Source organism: Aspergillus sclerotioniger, assembly GCF_003184525.1.
Source record: "Aspergillus sclerotioniger CBS 115572 chromosome Unknown BO94scaffold_3, whole genome shotgun sequence".
Lineage (NCBI taxonomy): Eukaryota > Fungi > Ascomycota > Eurotiomycetes > Eurotiales > Aspergillaceae > Aspergillus > Aspergillus sclerotioniger.
The window spans coordinates 195485-215065 of NW_020290993.1; the positions used below are offsets into that span (position 1 = coordinate 195485).

The window sequence follows — 19581 nt, forward strand, 5'->3', positions numbered from 1 at the left end:
GACCGCCGCGAACCGGAGAAACCACCCGCCGGACCCAGCTGGTCCTTGGCTTATCAGGCCGATCTGATTGATGGAGACGGCCGATGGGGTCCCCCACCTGGTGGTTTATCGGACAGCTTCTGGGGGTGATGACTGGTCTGTCTTCTCCGCCCGTCTCGTGTAGTATCTGGTGCCGGTGATTTCATTCAACTCTTCCCCTTCTTCGCTCTTTTGCTCCGACAGTTGGAAACCTGCTGGCTCTGGTCCTTACCCTGGACACCACCAAGCATCACTTTACTATTCCCAAGCTCCCAGATATACTTCAATTCACTCCTGTCGATCGACCAGTAGGGTTGCTGTCATTAACATAGTACATATTTCAGTCCCCCCCACACCCCGATGAGTACGAACAACGGGTGTGGGTGTCTTGTCGATTATCGTTTCTTATCGTCTTGGGTGAAACGCCCTACACGCCGGAAAAAACTATCCTCGAGGACCCTGTCTAGACCGTGGTCTCCTCACTACTTCGGTCTGTATGGCGATCTTACCGTACAAGGTAGATCGGAACCATCTTAGATTCCGGACTATTAGTCTGTGTGGTCGCAATTACTGTTTGCTGGATTTATTCCCTCAAGCAGATCGGGTGTGAACTTCCATGCCTCGCCCCAGAAGACCCGGCGCGCCAGAGCCGAAGCGGAGATCACGTAAGGGCTGCTGGTGAGTTTTCCAAGTGCAGTCCAAATAGCTTGCAATTGACTATTCCTAGGCCATGCAAAGCCCGTAAGGTGAAATGGTTTGTCTTCCTGCCCTGGTTGTCATGGAATCTCATCAAACCCTTATCTCTTATCGGCGAAACTAATTGTCATGCAGTGGCGAGGAGAAACCGTCGTGTCTCAACTGCCGACGGCAAAATGAACCGTGCGACTATAGCATCAGGTTGAACTGGGGCGGGAGGACGCGGAGAAAATCTTCAGTAGACTCCCCGGGCTCTCAGTCAAGTAGTCCATCCGCCCATTATTCCTCCTTCAGCCTGTCGCCATCGAATCACCCCCAGCCCGATCCCCTGAGCCCAGCTCCGCACTTTACGCCTTTTGCCATCCGAGATGAGACGACGGCACAGGATCAAACCGCAGGGGATTTGCTATGGGGTGCCGGTCTTGCGGAGGAGATGGCAATAGGAACATCCACTTCCAGTCCTAAAGGATTACATGAAATCCACCATGAATCTCCGACGGCCTTTGGCCAGTCACTTAATGAATCCAACCGTACAAATGGCAAGACCTCTGTAGACATGGGGGCTCTGTCACAAGGGCAAGATGTGACAACCTCATGGTCAGACCTGTCCTCTCAACTAGCAACACCGTCGTCGAGCGAGACCCTGCTGGCTTTCCCCTCGTCTGTCCCCCATTCGTTGGACACAGTCTCCTACCCATCGCCCGCGGATACGAATTCAAGCGTCGGCTCTTTTGCGACTTTCAACTTTTCGCCTGCCACGATATCAGGCCCCATTTCGTTCCTTCGGCATACCTCAGATCTCCATCACTCTCCACCCGGATCCGGTCCAGTGTCCGATCATCGCACCGACTTCTCTAGCTACTCGTCGTCTGCAGACGTGATGAGCATTTATGCAGACTTCGATTCTCATGTGTCCACTTCCGCTCAAGATGCTACACCTCCAAGTTCGGCGGAAGTAAGTCTGTTTTCGTCGGGGATGTCCCATGAGGCCCCAGCGCTGCAGGCCGGCCCAACCGTCCATACGGATAGCTTCTTCAGCAAGATTATGAGCGGTCCTTCAGCCTCCGACGACCAATCCGAAGGCCCCCAGTCGAGTGCCGCCTGCATGTTCGCTCATCCTGACAATGCGGGTCGGGACCTATCAGACTCGGTGGATGTTTCCATGTCGGAACGGAGATGGCGGGCTTACTTGACCCGGGTCACGGACAATTACGGCTTGGATTGTGGCCGCCCGGACCTGGACCTGAACAACAACGACGATCATTCCGCCATTGACATCAATTACGCCCTGGACCTGATCAACTCCGACACGAAACCTTCCACTCCCAATCCTCAAGATTTGGGTACAAGCAATGCAAAGGACAACGGACTGGACCGCAGCAAGCATGTCTACTATGCATCCCCAGTGCCCATCAATATACCGCGGTATCTGTCTCCGTTGCCACCGTCCCTGCTGAAGACTCCTATCAACCTGATGTATTTCCATCACTTTCTCAATCATACCGCCAGAATGTTGGTCCCACACGACTGCGACGATAACCCATTTGTCTCGGTGCTACCGACCAGTAAGTGGCCTTAGCTTTCAACCCCAGTTCATCGATATTATTCAGACTAATGAGATCAGTGGCAATCGGTGACTCCAACCTCCTGAATCTGATGCTAGCATATTCTGCTAGTCACCGGGCCCGGTATCTGGGCCATCCAGAGCCCGCCACCCGGATCGCGCATTGGGTGAGCAACGTGTTTCCTGCTTTGCGCCTAGCGCTGGAGGACCCCCATGAGAAAGTCACCGACAGTCACCTTGCGACTGCTGTTATGCTTCTTTCTTTGAAGATCATATCTCCCAGTACATTTGAAGTGCCAATCCCCTGGCAAAGCCACTTGAAGCTTGCTCGAGATCTGTTTCTGGCACGAAAAGAACAAATGGCGTATCCTGGGAATCGTGTCGGCGCATTTCTCACGCGCTGGCTTGGGTACATCGATCTCATGGGCACGTTGTCATGCCGACAGAGTGGGCCACCTTTATTTGGATATAATCCAATCTTAAGTGCCTGTTCTGATATAGGACAGCATGACGAGTTCTGTGTGGATTGCTTCACCGGGTTCACACCCAAGACGGGTCTTCTCCTAACCCAACTGGGGATATTAACCCATCAATGCGACAATGAACGCTTTGATGAGGCGGGGGCCTTTGTCTCTGACTGGGAACCGTCGCCTGACGTTGTTTTTGAAGCCGAATCATGGATCGCGGAATTGCGTGTCTTGGAGACGCATGCCTATGCTGATGCAGCGCACTTTCAAGGTGTGGGCTCGACTGATTTCCTAGCCATTGACCGAGCGTTTCGCTATGCGGGACTACTGCATCTCCACCGTCGTGTGCTGAATGCATCGCCCTGTTCCGAGGCAGTCAAGGGGGCGGCAAACGAGCTCTTCAAGGCAATGGCCGGCCTCAGGCGGGGCGCGTCCGCCGAGGTGGGAGCTCTGTTCCCATTGTTCACGGCGGGCTGCGAGACTCGGGACCCCCAGCAACGCGCCGAGATTCAAGAACGATTTGAGATACTTGAAAGAACGGGGATGAAACAGGTGAGTCTGGTCGTATCTTACTTGGGTTTCACGTCTGACCGGTCTCTGTAGATGCAAAATGCTCGCACGCTGATGCAGCGATGCTGGACGGAAGAGTTACCTTGGATAGCTTTGGCGCAGGGGGAATTCCTGGGGTAGTTATTTCTGGCTATATTCTCATAGAGCATCTCAGTCAGTCTGATGCGAGTGGCCTTCAAGCAGCGCCCACTTTATTCTCTCACCTACGCATTATTGGTCTTCGTAGGCTATATTAGTGAGGACCGTGACCTCATCATCAGATTTCTCGTACCTATATCAATCTGATTTCTCGCTCCTGTCCTCCTCTCTTCTTCCACATCAATCTGTAGCAAGGTATTCCACCTGGAAAACGTCTTCCGCCGAGGGTGAAGGTTCACTAGCGCAGATTCCCAAAATGGAAGGAGGCTCCTGTGGCTGCGACCGCGCTGGTCCCCGCGGCGACCTCAACGCGCTTCCGACTCTAATCTTTCTCATCGTCGTCTTTGTTTGCATCCTGGTCTACCGCATTGAATCCCACGTCTTTCTGCTGGTCCAGGATCGTCAACAGAGAGACGGGGATCACAACAAAGAGGAAAGCATTCACCACGCGAAATTGACTGTGAAGGGTCCCATGGCTGCTCATGCCCGGGCCAGTCCTCCCACTCGCGCCTTGTGTCTCCTGGACAGTGGGCTTGATGACATCAAAGTTCCCAGTTTACAGCCGCTGCCACTGATCAAGACGCCCTCTATTGTTTTCCTCAGAGCCAATAAAACACCTTCTGCGGTCTTGCCTAGCATTGCAAAGACGTCCTCTATCACCGTGTCTAACGAAAAGACGCCCCCTATCGTCGTTTCCTTCAACAAGGAGTCCGCTATCATCGGCATAGACAATGTGCAGTTGCCAAAGACGGTGACTAAATCGCCCTTGGATCAGCACGTGGGCGATCTGCCAATCCCGGTGTTGGAACCCCAGCGTGTAGGTAGTCATTCCTGTGCAACCAGCACCGCTTCCGTTGGATTTCCATGGTTAACCCGTCGTGTGCACGTCAAGAAACAGCCCTTTGATAACATGAACACTCCTGCACCAGTGCCCTGGGATGGGCAGATCAGGTGGGCACTGAGAGGCTGCAGTGTCTTCGACAACCTTGACGACGAGATTGACGCATTGCTGTACCGCCCGAACCTGATCACCCAAGAACCCCCGGCTGACCTCTGGGTGTTTCAGTACGGCCTACGCTACCTCCCCGCCAAGCACGAAAGAGATGTGTATCGCGCTATCACAATCGAGAACCTACCGTCGGACGTGACAATGAAACAAGTTTTGCCCCTCATATACGGTGAAATTTATTCAGCCCATCTCCTCGATACAGTGCCCATTACCGGATATAGCACCGCTATTGTCACTTTCGTGAGCCAGACGGATACCCTTAGCTTCCTGAAGTCCTCGGGGGGAGAACTCATGGTGGGAGCGGCACAGGCAAAAGTGACTCTGGTCGCGACTCCAACTTATCCGATGACTGCGACGATGACCCGGCTGGTTCAGGATGAGGGATATACACGCTGTGTCTGTGTTTCGGGTCTGCGGGAAAGTTTGCAGCAGGAAGTGCATCGTGTCCTGAGAAAATCGCCCCACACCAATTATGTTGAGCGCATTGAAGATGGAGAGGTGGTGGGTGACGTGAACATTTGGTTTCATTCCATCAAGGTTGCGATTGCGGCACATGGGCTTCTGAAGAGTCATCCAAGCTTTGCGGGCTGTAAATTCCGGTTTCTAGAGGGGTTGAGACCGACCGCACGACCTGGAATTGGGAATTGGGATTAAATCGAACAATTTCAGGCTTACCAGACGCCTGTACAATAGCATTCAAATCAGAACAGTCATCATAACAATCAAACATTATCTCATAAGCGAGGACGGCCAACTAGTAGAACTACCGGCATTTCCCCGCATGGAGGTGGGTCCTCGACCCCGGCTTCAGAATTAAGCGAAGGAATCTGTACCGCCCCGGATGACCCAAGCATGAACCAACGCAAATCGACGGCTATACTCCGTACCATCGTCATCATGGGAGATTCGGAGTTGTGATAGCTCAGCCATAGCCATTGCCCTTGCTTGAGCTCATGGCGATCTCTCTGCCACGTCGGAACCTTGCACGAGGGATAGCCGGCTCAAACGCGATAGTCCTTGCATGATCCTCTGCAGGTTTCCCCCCCGCGGGGATTAAAACCCAATGTTTGGCTCCGACTAACTTTTAGTCCATTCACTTTGAGCTATCTGCTACCAATCGCCCTCGCGCACCCAGTTGGGGGCTACTCTGATTGGTACCTCCAGGATCAGTCACGCTGATCACTTTCTGTCCTCGCGTGTTGACCCTCCGCATCTTTCGCAAAGGCCATCGTCATCCAGCCACCAGACAACGATATGATTACCAATTTCCGGAATCCCACCCTTTAAATCATCTATTTCCTGTCTTGCCCTGTCCTGGCTCTCCTTAGCGTTCGTTTCCGGTCCCTATCGACTACACTCCACAGAGAACATCATGACACCGGTGAGCGACGAGAAACCAGTCATGGACGAATCCTCCAAAGGCTTCGATACTGAAAAGGCTACTTCATTCCATGGTCTTCCCCGCGATTCGCAACTGGAGTTCATCGAGGACCCGGACGAGGGCCTGAGTGAGGAGGAAAAAGCGAAGATCGTGAGCATCGGCCCCGAGCAGGGGTCACGGATCGACTAATGCAACAGCCAGGATCGTGCTTTAGTGTGGAAACTTGATCTGCGACTCATTCCATGGCTAAGTCTACTTTACCTGGTTTCTTTTTTGGATAGGTATGAGCTTGATTCCACGGTCATGATGAGGCATTAACGATATCTTTCGCAGAACCAATGTCGGCAATGCAAAGCTCGCAGGCCTCCAGAAGGACCTCCATATGACCAACTCGCAGTATAACGCCGTGCTGACCATCTTCTTCGCCTCATACTCGATTTTCGAACCTGTGACCAACGTACTTCTCAAGCGCATGCGGCCGAGCGTCTTTATTCCGATTATAATGGCAATATGGGTAGGTGCGCTGCCGACAATGCTGCTGACAGCGCTGACGGTATCTATATAGGGAATATGCATGACATTTATGGGTTTGGTACATAATTTCTCTGGGCTTATGGCGGTAAGTTGCGACTTCTTGCATGCAATCCTCCCCCATGTGTTGAAACCAATAGCCGACCTGTCTGTGCTCTTCTCACAAGCTGTAGGTGCGATGGTTCCTAGGCCTGACTGAAGCGGGACTCTTTCCTGGTGTTGGATACTTCCTGTCCTGTTGGTATAAGCGATCTGAATTTGGCGTCCGCATGGCCATCTTCTTTTCCGCCGCCGCTCTCGCGGGGTCTTTCGGCGGATTACTCGCCGCTGCGATCGCCCTAATGGACGGCGTGGGGGGCAAGTCAGGCTGGTCATGGATATTCATTCTGGAGGGGCTGGCTACGATCATTATCGGCGTGCTGTCTTTTTGGATGGTCTACGATTTCCCGGATGAGGCCAAATTCCTGTCCGAGGCAGATCGCAAGCGCGTCCTGCGGCGGTTGATGGCTGACAATCAGGCTAGTTCTGGTCATGAGAAGTTCCAGATGACTTATTTCTGGAGCAGTCTGAAAGACTGGAAGACCTATACCAGTGCCATTATCTTCATGGGTGCGGATGGGGCTTTGTACGCCTTTTCTCTTTTTACACCTACGATCATCAAGGAGCTAGTACGTTCTTGCCACGAGCCTGCATATGCAGCTACTAACGCGATCTAGGGTTCGTCTTGCATGCGCTACCACTGATCGGATCTAACGGAAGCAGGTTACACGGCGATCCAGGCGCAGCTGTTCAGCGTCCCTCCCTATGCGGCGGCTGCCATCGTCACAGTAACGATTGGTTTTATCGCGGACCGGACCCGCCAGCGTGGCATCTGCAACATTGCGGTGTCTCTTGTAGGCATCGCTGGGTTCTCGTTGCTTCTTGGAGCCAAGTCAGCGGGGGCACGATATGCGGGGACGTTTTTGGGTGCGATGGGCATCTACCCTGCGATAGCCAACACCATTTCCTGGGCCAGTAACAACACAGAAGGTATGTCCCCTCTCATAACATGGGATTTTCATAACGTGACGTAGCTGACTGTTGGACAGGCGTGTACAAGCGCGGCGTCACACTGGGCATAGTGATCGGCTGGGGCAACCTGAACGGGATCGTGTCGTCAAACATCTACCGTGGGAACGACGCGCCCCAGTTCTATCCCGGCCACGGCACCGTGCTGGCATATCTGGTGGTGTTTCTGTTCGGGGGGTCAGTAATGCAATACCTGTTGCTGCGACGGGAGAACGCGAAGCGGCGACGAGGGGAGCGTGACCACTGGGTGCAGGGACTTGCAGCAAGTGAGATCGAGGTCCTTGGAGACAAGCGGCCTGATTTTATGTACACGCTGTGATGCAACCACACCCGGATATCTATCCACAACCAACCAACCCAACTTCCCCCCTCCACTCTAATCTAAACCCATACATACATACAGACAATCTATCTACACCGAATAATAATTCACAATATCCTGATCCTTCTTCGGCCCCTTCACCACATGCCGACTCGCCCAACTAACCACCTCCCCATCCTCCTCCCTAATCCGAAACGCATATGCCGTCCGATACATATCATCAATGCAAAGATGATTTCCCCTTGCCGTAACCACTACCGTCTCTCCTGCAGTGTTTGGTGGGACCGGCGCACTCACATACCCTTCCCCTTCCTCCTTCCCAGTATCCCCCTGCCCAACTTCATCCTGACTGGAACGAGAAATAAACTCCATCCCATGAAACAAATAATCCGCCACCTCCGGCTCCGCCACCTTCACAAACCATACACTGAGAGCGTTGATGGGGGTAAGTCGCCATATGTAGGATTTCTTCCATTGAAGGTTTTGACCTAAAGTTGTGGGGAGGGTACCGGTTTCGGTGTAGAGGATTTGGCTTTCGCTGTTTGGGGAGGTTGATGGGTCTTGGTTGGAGGTGGAGGTGGAGGTTGGTGAGAGAGGAGTGAAGGATGCGGTTCCGTGGAGGGGACCTTGGATGTCATGCGGGTTGGCGGATTTTAGTACGCGGAAGAGAGTCCAGGGGTGGCGTGTTAGGGATGTGAAAAGGGTGGGGATGTTGAATTGGGGCATGGTTGTTGTTGTGGTGGTCATTGTTGCATGGTGGGTTGGAGGGTGTTGGATTTGGTTGTGAAGGAGTGGTGGTGTGAGTGAGTGAGGTGAGGGAGGTGGAGGAGATGGATAGAGAGGGGTGGGTGGACCCGCGCTCGGAGGTCGGGGGCGGTGGATCCATTACCGGCTTAGGTGGGTTTAGCGGGTTATCTTATTCTTGTACATGAGAACTATTCTGCGATGCTTTATACTTTCCTGTTCGTGCTCGTTGGGAGTAGATGCTCTTGTGCCTACTTTCCTTGTTACGACTGCCAAGTTAGTGGTCTTGATGCTCCTGAATATTTTCTGTCCATTTCAGTATGAGAATAAGACGCGGCAGTTCCACGCATTGTCAACCAGCGCAAAGAACCCTGACCAAGAGTTGGGGTCTACTTTCAGGAGCTGACTTTATCCTCTCCTAGGTCGATAGAAGCTCTGAAAGCAGTGTGAGATTTTCTTCCTCTTCTTCTTATTTCTAGGCTGTTTTGTTCATCATGCTAACTTCTCACTCTACAAAGAACACCCGGTTACTCCCTACACCGAGAGTCCAAAATCTCACAAAACATCAAAATCTATTCTATCTGCATTATTCTATTTAACAAGCATTCATCTAAGCACCCAGACCCGGCTGGAAACAAAACGTACAACATGGCTTGCCTCGAGCAGCCCACATTCATCCCCGACATAATCTGCAACGAACACCGTCCCTCTCGTTCCAAGGTTTGACTCCTTTATTCAGTTGGGCCTAGGAGGATCCTGAGGCTTGTCGTCCTTGGGAGCAGGAGCCTTCTGGTGAGGCTGGAGCTTAGGCTTGGGCGAGTTGTCAGGCTTGGGACCGTTCTTGGGAGGTTTCGGGCCATCGTCACGCTTGTGAGGACCGTTGTCGTGCGGCTTGTCGTCCTTGGGAGCAGGTGCGTCTTTGTGAGGTTGAGGCTTAGGCTTGGGAGAATCGCCAGGGTTGGGGCCTTTCTTAGGAGGCTTGGGTCCGTCACGCTTGTGGGGACCATTGTCATGAGGCTCGGGGTCCTTTGGGCCCTGAGGATCCTTGGGAGCGGGAGCCTGCTTGTGAGGCTTCGGTGAGTCGTCAGGTTTAGGTCCCTCCTTTGGAGGCTTCGGTCCGTCATCACGCTTGTGGGGACCATTGTCATGAGGCTTGGGATCCTTAGGGGCGGGAGCATCCTTGTGAGGTTGAGGCTTCGGCGAATCGTTGGGCTTGGGACCGTCCTTAGGAGGCTTTGGGCCATCACGCTTGTGAGGGCCATGGTCGTGGGGTTTTGGGTCCTTAGGGCCCTTAAGATCCTTCGGAGCAGGGTCCTTCTTCTTTGGCTTGGGCTTGGGCGAATCATGAGGCTTAGAGTCGTCCTTGGGAAGCTTGGGTCCGTCATCCCGCCTGTGAGGACCGTCGTCGTGGGGCTTGGGAGCAGGAGCATTAGGAGGAGAGTCCGGATGAGAATGAATCTGGAGGCCAGTAGGACCTGGAAGTAAGTCAGCTTTTGTTGATCGAGTTGGTGCATGCAGGTCACATACGAGGAGCAGGAGGAGCCGCGGCAACCAGGCCAGCCACCATCAAGGTGGAAAGAACAGCAGAGAGCTTCATATCGAATGAAGGTTGAAGGAATTGTAGGAAAGTGAGGAAGGTTGAGAATGTTTTGATGTTGCTGATGAGTAGATAGGTAGTCTTTGAGGTCCCCTTTATACCTCTCCGGCAGGCAAGTTCTGACCATCGGCCATTCCAGACAAGACGTCATGTTCTGGATCGCGACAACCAACAGTTCCTCCGGCATTTTCATCCGATGTCCCTGTTGATACCGGATAAATTCTGCTACATCGAACCACGGAACTGCTGTATCAACCTCCCGTGTTTCAACCTCGCATCGAGTGCATATCCAAGCTATGGCATCGGCGACCTCGAGCACAGACCGAACAAGCAGAAAAGTTTGGTTTGTTCAAACCTGTAACAGCCGCCGAGTCTCATCTCCATGAACTACTTCCGGTTATGAATCCTTGAGGGAAGGCAACCAGCCCTAAAATTGGGTGCAAATCGTCAGGGCCCGCCTATTGGCTGTGGGCATCTTGCACATGCTAATCCTCGGGCCGGCTGCGCCCCGCCGATCCGCCCCAGAAGCTTAGCGCGTTAGGGGTCGATCATTAACAGCTAGCAGCGACGAGATGCACCATGACCGAACATATATCTGCGTATGGTGAGAGGCAAGTCTGAATACTAAGAAAAGGTATTACAGACACCAGTTACCAGGATAACCTCAAACCACAAACAAGGTCCAACTTCCCGCGTCTCCACACATCACAGACATGAACCATACCTACCCTGCAAGGTTCGTTTGATCCGTGGACCCTTAAGTTTGCTCACCCACTGATCTTCGAATTGATGATACCTTTCTGGTGCAAGTCCCCGGCTTCCGAATAACCTTTTTCGTTCCAGAAGGAATCATGGACCAATATACCTAACTACAGATTTTTCTTCTTCCGCTTACCAAAGCAGGCAGCTGAAACTTCCATACTAATCAGCCCTAAGTCAAGACATACACGGGAGCTACAGCCGCACAAACGAGCAATACCCCCGGTCTGGAACAGCAGGTCCGGGCATATCCCCCAATCGGGGAAACGTCCGTGTCCTTGGGGACCCCGTCCCTTGCCTGGTCTGTGTGAAGGTCAGGTCTATGTTTGTCGTATGGTGGTGTCTGATGTTCATCAGATACAACTTATAGAGCCCTGAGAGTAATGGGAATGAGTTACTGCGATATTCAGGTGCTATAGTATAGTACCTCTTTCATATATCCCCTATAATGCAGGATATGCTCACTGCAAATCCCCACAGATAAGAGAAGAACTCAACATCCAGACCCTGACACAGTGAAAAAAGTTAAATCCAACTCCCGGTAAAATCTTTCTCCCTCTTCAGACCATAACCTGTCTCTGGGCTTCCAGACCTTATTCCAACAGCCCGGAACCAAGCAAGGATTTACTGATCGTCGCTTTCGAGCCGTGCCCGCCCGACCCGGGAGTAAAAATCTATCTTGGCTTTGACTAGTGAGACAGTTGTAAAAGTTTGAATGAACGGGAAGGAGAGAAGAATTTGACAGAGTGTTGATCATCTAGGGACTAGTAGATACTGTTAATTCTGGCGTTAAGGATGTATTTCTTCCGTTGCTATTCTATAAGGATATAGAAATAATGCACTCTCCGTAGCAAGTAACCCCAGTAAAAAGAGTATTCTACTCCAATACACAAACCAGATCAGATCATCCAACCCCCTAATCCCAATAGTCCCAGCCAATGAGTCCTACCCCTCCCCAAACAGAAGAAAATAGAATCCAAAAGAAAGACCCCGAGACAATGACGAGGTATCATGATGATACTCGAGTAGTTTGGTTGAGAATCCTACATTGAGTGACCTTTGAATCGATCCGATACCGGAGTATTTCAAATCCCCCAGTCCTATAATGTTTCTCCCTCCCTTGTCGGGGTTAATGATTTAAATTAAATAGGCTTTTCTCGGTGTGTATCTGGTTTTGTCTTCACGTGAGCTAAGAGTATCTTTCTTGTTCTTGGTGTCGAGCCGATGTTAGGATTCTTGACTTGATCCTGGGAGGAGGAGGAGGAGGAGGGGGTTGTTGCGAAGGGATGATTTTCTCGCCCGAGAGATATTTATGACGGGGTGGTATGTGCTCATGTCGTTGGTTGGTATGGTGAAGATGGGACTTGGTAGATAGACGAGGTGATTACGGGTAGTTTAGATGAGTAGTAGTATCTGGGTGTGCTGTGGAGGAAAGAATGGTATTATTGTTGGATGACTATGATTCCATCTCTCTCAAGAATGAGTCAACTCTCCAGCCTTGAGAAAGTACTAGTAGTTCGGTTTCCAGGGTATGAAAATAAAAGAGTCAGTATTGACAATGGGAAGAGCTCATAGATTGATTACAATTGAATTTGTTCTACAACTCGAACATCATGGAGGTTATCAATCATTATACCTCCGAATAGCCCGGTGCATGTCTCCCCAGCGTGGCTCGTGTCCATACCTCGTCCTCTGAAAGGCATCTGCCATTTCGTTCCAGATATATCCGATTGAAGTATTTGGCCCGCCTATTGTAGTCGACATATACATCCACAAAAGGCCGTCTCCTATTCACTCTTCCTCAACTTCCTCGGTTATATACTCCAAGACAACATCCAAAGGATCCCATATCGAGTAACTTTACAAGAAATTCCATAGAAAATGATATACATGTCATTTGCTTTCGGACTCTGCAGGTGTCCCATTCGTCTGCAACTCAATCAAAACTGCCAACCCCGTTTCGAGGGTGTACTAGCCATCGATTATAAACAAAGCGGAAGACATGATGACAGCAGTGTTCCGTCCAGAGCCATATGTATATTAAGAAACTTGGGCACGCGACACACTTCATGAGCTTGAGTTGGTTGAGTCTGTCGATGTCGAATTTGCTGGTCTTTGTGCCGGAAGTATCTTAACCCCCATGGTTCGAATGAGCGGAGACATGGAATTTGGGGCGACCATCTCTTCTCAACAAGCTGAAACGGCCCAAGCCACTGCGATGAACATTTTCTGAAATACACCGTGTGGGTTGTAGTGTTGCAACGATCACTGTAGGTACTAGTTGTAATGACATATATTTGATCCACTGGTGCCAAATATATATTCCGGTAATAAATTCGAGTTCTGGGTATAGTATTAAAACCCAATATTCTCAGGGCTAAGCAGAAACTTTTGCTATCCTGAGGTCGGGTGAGGCAATAATGATCACACGCGATGGGGCGCGCCGGTTGGCGTGCGCGACAACCCCGCATGCCGTCGTCCTCCATTCCTCGGGGAGAACGCTTCTTATCAATCTAACATTCCTCATAGCCACACCGAATCATGCCGTCGCAGCACGTTTATCTCGACCATTTGCTTCTCCAATTCAGCAAGGATGAATTCGAATCTCCTTCAACATGGCTGACGGACCACTTCACCATCATCAATGGCGGCACCCACGCAGGCAAGTCAACCGTGTCTTCTACGAACCAGTCTACAGCATTCACTAATGACCTGCAGGAGGCTTAAGCCGCAACAAACTGATCATCTTCCCCGACGGAACCTATCTGGAGCTCCTACATTGGATTAAAAAGCCGGCAGACTGGAGAGACCGACCAGGCGATTTCGCCCTCACTTCTTTGGCACCCATCTCGGCCGAAGACAATCATGACCGTATCGTCAAAGCGCTGGATACGATATCTGAAGACAGTCTAGGAGTGACATACTCACAGCCGATCGATGGAGGCCGCCAAACGCCCACAGGTAATATTCTCCGTTGGAAGATATTAAAGGCACTCTATCCAGAAACATCTACACCGGGAGAATTCCATCCTCGAGGCCGCACGGATGCTCCCTTTTTCTGTCACGATGTCACGGACAGAGTCCTTCGCGTTCCGTATAATCTGCCCTCTGTCGTTGAACACCCGTCAGGAGCGACCGGGATTGCGGGCATCGAGGTCCTCGTGCCAAAGGATAAGCTGCAATCCTATATAACCCTTTACACCTGCATCGTGGGGGAATTCCCACGCTTGTCAGAGGGTGAAGACCAGGCGGAGTTCAAGCTCAATGCGCCGGGCACTCTGGATGAGTCAGGAGTCATTCGTATTCGGGCTGCCACATCGGAGAATGATGAGCGGTTTCTGCGGGAGAAAGGGATTGGCATTTCGTCTCTGATCATCCGATCGAGTGCCGGAGATTTTCTGTTTCCTGTATCCGACTATCTGCATTGACGCTCGTGCTGAGTGATGCCACTATACCATATGGAAATTCGAACCCTGCTAAGGAACTTGAGCAGCTAGTTTATATGTAAAAATACGGCTGTCAAGACCGCGATCGTTGTATGGGGGATATCATCGACGCCTTTCTGTACTGTAATGATCCCCTTTTCGAGTGACTGTTAGCAAAACCATGGCTTTGGAAGTAGGTGCCGATCCAGACATCAGCTTCTCTGCATGAACAGTCGCCAGCGAGCAAGGGATCTGTCACTGCTGAACTCTCCGATCGGTACTGATCTTTTTATAGGTCACAGGCGGCACATGCTGAAATAAAACCACCCTTACTTATCATCCCCTTGATAGCATCTCCTCTGGCTTGCTGAATCTGCTGCAGTCGTCCTGCTCCGAATAATTAGTGCTGCTCACCGCTTCGCGAACGTGCGCCGCTCAACTGTCCGAGACCACGGCATTGAGAGGGAAAGCCAGAAAGCAACACCAGACAAAGGTACTCCCGGATAGGTCCCGTGTGGCGTCATCGATACATTCCTGCCCTGCCCCTGGAATGACCGATCAACCGGGGACAAGGATCGGATCCCTCCAGATCGATCCGTGGATCCTTGTCCATTCAAACTCAAAACTGGAATGTGTCAAACCGAGATCAACCATGTTAACTTGAGATCAGTAAAGATAACGACCAGCAAGGATTGTGACGCATTGATCCAAACAAGAGTGAGGAGAAACCTGCTGGGCACCTTCGGGGTCCACCCCCGCAACACCGTCAATGTGATGGTATCAGAGGACCGTTGCATTAGGCCGTTGGCCTGGCGGAGTGGACCCAGGCGTCCCAGATTATTGGGAATAGTGTGCTGCAGCATCCACCACAGGTCACTCTGACAGGGCAACAGCCACGGATTCGGGACGACGCATGCGGCGAGGGTGGAAAGGAAGGGACTGGCGGAGAAGGGATCCAACCAAAGGGAGATAGAACGTCACAGCAGGCCTGAAATACGAAGCAGGAGATGACGGGGAGGGGAGGAGAAAGGCGTTCAGGGTCCAGACTTGCGTGGCCGTGATTAAAATAACCGGCGACTACACCGGGAGGGGATTAGGAAGGATTCCTGCTGGGGCGCTTTCTGCTTCGGCGCAAATGAAATTTCGAGGCACTAAGCCCAAGCCAGTAAGCATCGCCCGCCCAAAAGCCCTCCGGCCGCAACCGGCCAAGCATCCTCTCCAGGCTCCTCTTCCTCCTCCTTTCATCTTCTGACCTGACCTGACCTTATCCCGTCTTCCTTCCTGTCCTTTCCCTCGCCAAACCACCGTCGCCGTCGAGCGCTCCGTTCGCCCTCCTCCCTCCCCCGATCTATCGCCGTTCCCTCTTTCTGTCACTCGTTCGACTCATCCCACCCACCACTCTCCCTCCCACCCACACCACCACTACCACCACCACCCCCCCGACCACTATATCTCCCTCCCCCGCCGCACTCGTCTTCGATCAGATCACCGTCATACCATGGTGGGCACTTCTCAGTGAACGACTCTCTCCCCGACGGTCCCCACCGCCTTCCTTTAGCCTCAAGAGTCGTCGTCATGGCACGTTGGCCCAGCCATGCTGCCAGGTCGACCTCGCGATCCGTGTCCTCGTCCATGGTCTTCTATCTCTCTTTGATCTCCCTCGTTCTCTCAACCGTCGCTCGCGCTCACAGTGTCGCCCTCCTGCCATCCGCGGCCTCGTCTTCTTTTCCCTCGTGTGGCTTGTCCTGCTCCGTCCTAAAGGAGGCTCAGGACAACTGTGTGCCGCCCGTCGCCCTCCAGTCCGACCATGCGACCTACGTCTCGTGTTTCTGCCAGTCGAACCTGCTCACTTCGATTTATTCCCCGACCGGTGTCTGTACGGACAGCTGTGCTAGCGCATCCGATCGTTCCTTGATACGAACATGGTATAACGACTTTTGCTCGTCCGAGAGCACCCTCTCCAAGCGAGGCACGGCCGATGCAAGCGCATCCATCTTCACGAGGGATGCGCGCTCCCAGGCCTGGTAGGTAGTCACCGGTGACCACCTAAATGGCTTCAGATATTGACGTGCTCAGGTGGACGACGCACTATAAATGGGTAATCATGATCATTGTCCTTGTGGTCGCATTCTCCGTCATTACCGTCGTGGGCATCTGGCTTAAACGTCGCCACGATCGGAAATACCCCGGTCTTTACCACGCCGCCGGAACCGCTGGAACGGACAGCGCACTGTTGGCAGCCCGTCAGCAGGATGCCAGCCCCTCCCCTGGACCAGGGCCTCCCGCGCAGGGCGCATTCAGGCCCGGTCGGTACGATACCGCGACCAACTCCGAGTCCATCGCCAGCAGTTCCCGCACAAATGTCGCATCTTCGACAACCCGACCCGGCCGAACGCCGTCGCGTTTACAAAAGACCCAACCCGTGCCGGAAGGCGATACCGAAATCCGCGAAGTTCCCCGGTGACCTCATACATGATTACGGTTTTTTCCTTTTCTCGAGATTCCAATCCTTCATTCACCGAAAGCACGACGACTGGCACAATATCTACTATCCGGTAACGAGCGGGCAGAGTCAGTCAGTCGGGAAACCAATGCGCCCCGCTAAACAAACTTGCATATACCTGGCGTTCACGTGTCTGTGGGGTTATTGAAAATCTCACGTACAGTTCCAGTCCGATTTAGTACAAAGTCCCTTTCTTTCTTTTCTTCTTCTTCAACACAACACTCTATGTGCCTTGCCTGCTCCGAATGACTGTGCATACCTATGGTTCAGGTTTATTATTTGGCTGTGTTTACCATTTGACTTTTTGATCGAATATACTCATACCTTCGTCATTTTCGTTGATGAAAATCTATACCATACTCCCAGCATGACCAGGATGGAATATATGATGATTATTGTATGTAACTGGACGCCAAGACAGGTTACAGGCTACACAGGATGAATAGGTAGAAACCGTTTGTTTGTATGGAACAACCATCTCAATCGAACATGTGTACTATAATATGCTATACTATACTATATCCGTTCTTTTAGCTAACAAAACAACCCAGTAATTTACAGTACAACAACAAATGACTAAATAGGTAAGATAAATAACTATCCATGGACCGCTGAACCTGATATCCAAAAACCAAAACATACAACCAGCATCAAGTCTACAACAACAAAGCACCTCAAGCCACAGTGATACTCACAATCTTAATATCCTGCTCCGGCTTCTCCTTATGCGTCTTGGTATTCTCAATCTTATGCACGACATCCAAACCCTGCACGGCGCGCCCAAAGACTGTATGTTTTCCATCCAACCAGGGGGTTTTCTCTGTCGTGATAAAGAATTGACTTCCGTTGGTATTGGGTCCCGCGTTCGCCATGGATAACGTATACGCCTTGTCGTGCTTGAGACTGGAGAATTCGTCTTCGAATTCGCCGCCCCAGATGGACTCGCCACCGGTGCCGTCGCCGAGGGGATCGCCGCCTTGGATCATGAATTTGCGGATGACTCGGTGGAAGATGGTGTTGTTGTAGTAGCCGGTGCGGGCGTGGGTGGTGAAGTTCTCGACGGCTTTGGGGGCCGCGGAGGGGTATAAGCGGAGGTGGATGTCGCCCATGGTGGTGTGGAGGATGGCGGAGGTGCCGAGTTCGGCGGCTTTTTGGGCGGTGGAGTCGCGTCCGGAGGCGGATTCGCGGGGGCGTTCGTTTTGGACGTCGCGGGTCGATTTTGAGATATCGGTGGAGTTGGTGAAGAGGTAGAAGCGGACTTTGGCGAAACCCGTGCTGACCAGGATGGGGTCGCGTTCTTCGGCTTCTTGGAGGAGGGGGTTGGAACTGGCGGCCATGGAGACGGTTACAATGCCCTTCTTTTGGGGCTGGCCTTGGTACATGGCTAGGTTGAGGGAGCGGAAGGGCTCTTCTTTGGCGTAGACGCGGACGACGCGGTTGGTGTAGGTGTTGATGCATTTGACGCCGTGGAGGGAACCGTAGAGGATGAAGTGCCCGGATTCGTCGAAGAGGACGTTGATCTTGGGCTTGGTGATGGGGTTTTCGATTTCACGTTCGACGGCGAGGCGGCGGCCGAATTCGAGCTCGTCGAGTTGGTAGATTGCGGTGCCGGCTTGTTGCATCTCGGTGATGGTGGTGAGCGATTCGTCATACTTGCGGTAGAGCTTGCCCGTGGCGAAGTCGAACACGCGGACTTGACGGTCTGGGAAGGAGACTGCGGCGAATTGCTGGCCGGACGGGGAGATAGATAGCGATGCTGGAACGGACTTGGCCTTGCGGAACTCGAACAGGTTGGTGGAGGATTTGAGCTCGAAGACGTTGTCGGGCTTCTCAAAGGAGCCATCGCCGGCTCGCCAGTACTCGATCATGCCGGACTCGTCGGCGGAAATGACACAGTCGTAGGCGTCATTGAAGGCAATGGCGGCCACGGGGCTGCGATGAATAGACTTGACGGTGTGTAATGGGTTCGGGTTCTCACCACGGCCGTCGAAGACTTGAATCATGCTGCTTTCTTCGTCGGTCACAGCCAGGAGAGGTAATGAGGCGCCGCGGCGATGGACCCAGCATACACAGCGGGGGTTGAACTCGAGGGTAAGCATGGCAAGAAGGTCTGCGAGGGTTAGATTGAAGGGGTGCATAGATAAGGGCTGGGAAGTATACCAAAGGTTATAACGTCAAAGATCTTGACTGTCTTATCTGTTCCGGTCGTTGCAAAGCTTTTCCCATCGGCGCTGACGCTGACGCTCTTGATCTCCGCCGTGTGGGCGCGGAATTCCTTCACAAACTCCACGCCGACTGCCATTTTCTTCCAGAACTTGACGACGCCATCTATGGATGAAGTGATGAGGAAATCGGTGTGCGGAGTCACAGTGACGAAGGACAATTGGTCCTTGTGCATGAGGGACTTGGAGTACTGCGGCGAGGCAGGGAGCGCATTCACGTAGACCTTCTCGAAGGGGAGCTTGCGACGTTTCTTTTTGGGGGCATCAGCGGTGGGGAGGGCCGGACCGAAGTCATCATCGGATGAGGAATCATCGCCTATGAGAGGTGGTCAGTAAAGCTACCTAAATCGCATGCGATCTTGAGGTGCTCGCAGGAGCTGTCCGACGACCTCGGACGTACCATTTTCTTCGCTGGCATCCACAGCGGAGTGCGGGCGCTTGTTTGACGCCAGCTTCTGTTCCTCTTCGGCGGGCATTTTCAAGGTAAAAGGGGACAATTCTTGGAATTCGCAACTGGACGAGCAGGTAACAGCAGCGCTGGAGAGAAAGCGACAGAAAGAGCGGCGG

General features: G+C 52.3%; 9 protein-coding genes across 9 annotated transcripts; 5 read left to right on the forward strand and 4 right to left on the reverse strand.

Moving 5' to 3' along the window:
* The first annotated feature begins 156 nt into the window (after positions 1-156).
* BO94DRAFT_620465 (C6 zinc finger domain protein) lies at positions 157-3611 on the forward strand. The gene is made up of 5 exons (XM_025616932.1): positions 157-696; positions 746-772; positions 850-2279; positions 2339-3297; positions 3349-3611. Exons 1-5 carry the CDS (start codon positions 635-637, stop codon positions 3433-3435), a joined length of 2565 nt encoding a protein of 854 aa, XP_025471721.1. The 5' UTR covers positions 157-634; the 3' UTR covers positions 3436-3611.
* Positions 3612-3868: 257 nt separating this feature from the next.
* Positions 3869-5116, forward strand: BO94DRAFT_507774 (uncharacterized protein; the record flags this gene model as incomplete). Its single annotated transcript, XM_025609631.1, has 2 exons — positions 3869-4078; positions 4202-5116. Exons 1-2 carry the CDS (start codon positions 3926-3928, stop codon positions 5114-5116), a joined length of 1068 nt encoding a protein of 355 aa, XP_025471722.1. The 5' UTR covers positions 3869-3925.
* A 549-nt stretch (positions 5117-5665) lies between these two features.
* BO94DRAFT_507777 (allantoate permease family MFS transporter) lies at positions 5666-7761 on the forward strand (the record flags this gene model as incomplete). Its single annotated transcript, XM_025609632.1, has 7 exons — positions 5666-5993; positions 6045-6124; positions 6177-6357; positions 6409-6462; positions 6548-7046; positions 7137-7403; positions 7463-7761. Exons 1-7 carry the CDS (start codon positions 5835-5837, stop codon positions 7759-7761), a joined length of 1539 nt encoding a protein of 512 aa, XP_025471723.1. The 5' UTR covers positions 5666-5834.
* Positions 7762-7854: 93 nt separating this feature from the next.
* Positions 7855-8490, reverse strand: BO94DRAFT_581310 (uncharacterized protein; the record flags this gene model as incomplete). Its single annotated transcript, XM_025615394.1, has 1 exon — positions 7855-8490. The coding sequence occupies one exon, from the start codon at positions 8488-8490 to the stop codon at positions 7855-7857; it is 636 nt and encodes a 211-aa protein (XP_025471724.1).
* A 753-nt stretch (positions 8491-9243) lies between these two features.
* BO94DRAFT_542250 (uncharacterized protein) lies at positions 9244-10105 on the reverse strand (the record flags this gene model as incomplete). The annotated part of the gene is made up of 2 exons (XM_025613083.1): positions 9244-9983; positions 10036-10105. The coding sequence occupies 2 exons, from the start codon at positions 10103-10105 to the stop codon at positions 9244-9246; spliced, it is 810 nt and encodes a 269-aa protein (XP_025471725.1).
* A 2601-nt stretch (positions 10106-12706) lies between these two features.
* BO94DRAFT_215293 (uncharacterized protein) lies at positions 12707-13705 on the reverse strand. Its single transcript, XM_025606184.1, has one exon. The coding sequence runs from the start codon at positions 13348-13350 to the stop codon at positions 12847-12849; it is 504 nt and encodes a 167-aa protein (XP_025471726.1). The 5' UTR covers positions 13351-13705; the 3' UTR covers positions 12707-12846.
* On the forward strand, positions 13406-14292 carry BO94DRAFT_581312 (uncharacterized protein; the record flags this gene model as incomplete). The annotated part of the gene is made up of 2 exons (XM_025615395.1): positions 13406-13530; positions 13593-14292. 2 exons carry the CDS (start codon positions 13406-13408, stop codon positions 14290-14292), a joined length of 825 nt encoding a protein of 274 aa, XP_025471727.1.
* Positions 14293-15708: 1416 nt separating this feature from the next.
* Positions 15709-17110, forward strand: BO94DRAFT_215311 (uncharacterized protein). The gene is made up of 2 exons (XM_025606185.1): positions 15709-16313; positions 16366-17110. Exons 1-2 carry the CDS (start codon positions 15865-15867, stop codon positions 16751-16753), a joined length of 837 nt encoding a protein of 278 aa, XP_025471728.1. The 5' UTR covers positions 15709-15864; the 3' UTR covers positions 16754-17110.
* A 93-nt stretch (positions 17111-17203) lies between these two features.
* BO94DRAFT_215319 (WD40 repeat domain-containing peptidylprolyl isomerase) lies at positions 17204-19538 on the reverse strand. The gene is made up of 3 exons (XM_025606186.1): positions 19415-19538; positions 18953-19330; positions 17204-18902 (listed from the first exon to the last, which is right to left on the reverse strand). The coding sequence occupies exons 1-3, from the start codon at positions 19488-19490 to the stop codon at positions 17467-17469; spliced, it is 1890 nt and encodes a 629-aa protein (XP_025471729.1). The 5' UTR covers positions 19491-19538; the 3' UTR covers positions 17204-17466.
* Between the last annotated feature and the right edge of the window lie 43 nt (positions 19539-19581).

What these genes read in the sequence shown, in the direction of transcription:
- BO94DRAFT_620465 (XM_025616932.1), top strand. Translation starts at nt 635, where the DNA reads ATGCCTCGCCCCAGAAGACCCGGCGCGCCAGAGCCGAAGCGGAGATCA. An exon ending in TGTCTCGGTGCTACCGACCA is followed by an intron (nt 2,280 to 2,338) that starts GTAAGTGGCCTT and finishes TAATGAGATCAG; the next exon opens with TGGCAATCGGTGACTCCAAC. An exon ending in AAAGAACGGGGATGAAACAG is followed by an intron (nt 3,298 to 3,348) that starts GTGAGTCTGGTC and finishes CGGTCTCTGTAG; the next exon opens with ATGCAAAATGCTCGCACGCT.
- BO94DRAFT_215293 (XM_025606184.1), bottom strand. Translation starts at nt 13,350, where the DNA reads ATGGAGGACGACGGCATGCGGGGTTGTCGCGCACGCCAACCGGCGCGC.
- BO94DRAFT_215311 (XM_025606185.1), top strand. Translation starts at nt 15,865, where the DNA reads ATGGCACGTTGGCCCAGCCATGCTGCCAGGTCGACCTCGCGATCCGTG. An exon ending in GATGCGCGCTCCCAGGCCTG is followed by an intron (nt 16,314 to 16,365) that starts GTAGGTAGTCAC and finishes TGACGTGCTCAG; the next exon opens with GTGGACGACGCACTATAAAT.
- BO94DRAFT_215319 (XM_025606186.1), bottom strand. Translation starts at nt 19,490, where the DNA reads ATGCCCGCCGAAGAGGAACAGAAGCTGGCGTCAAACAAGCGCCCGCAC. An exon ending in GGATGCCAGCGAAGAAAATG is followed by an intron (nt 19,331 to 19,414) that starts GTACGTCCGAGG and finishes CACCTCTCATAG; the next exon opens with GCGATGATTCCTCATCCGAT. An exon ending in CTTTGACGTTATAACCTTTG is followed by an intron (nt 18,903 to 18,952) that starts GTATACTTCCCA and finishes TAACCCTCGCAG; the next exon opens with ACCTTCTTGCCATGCTTACC.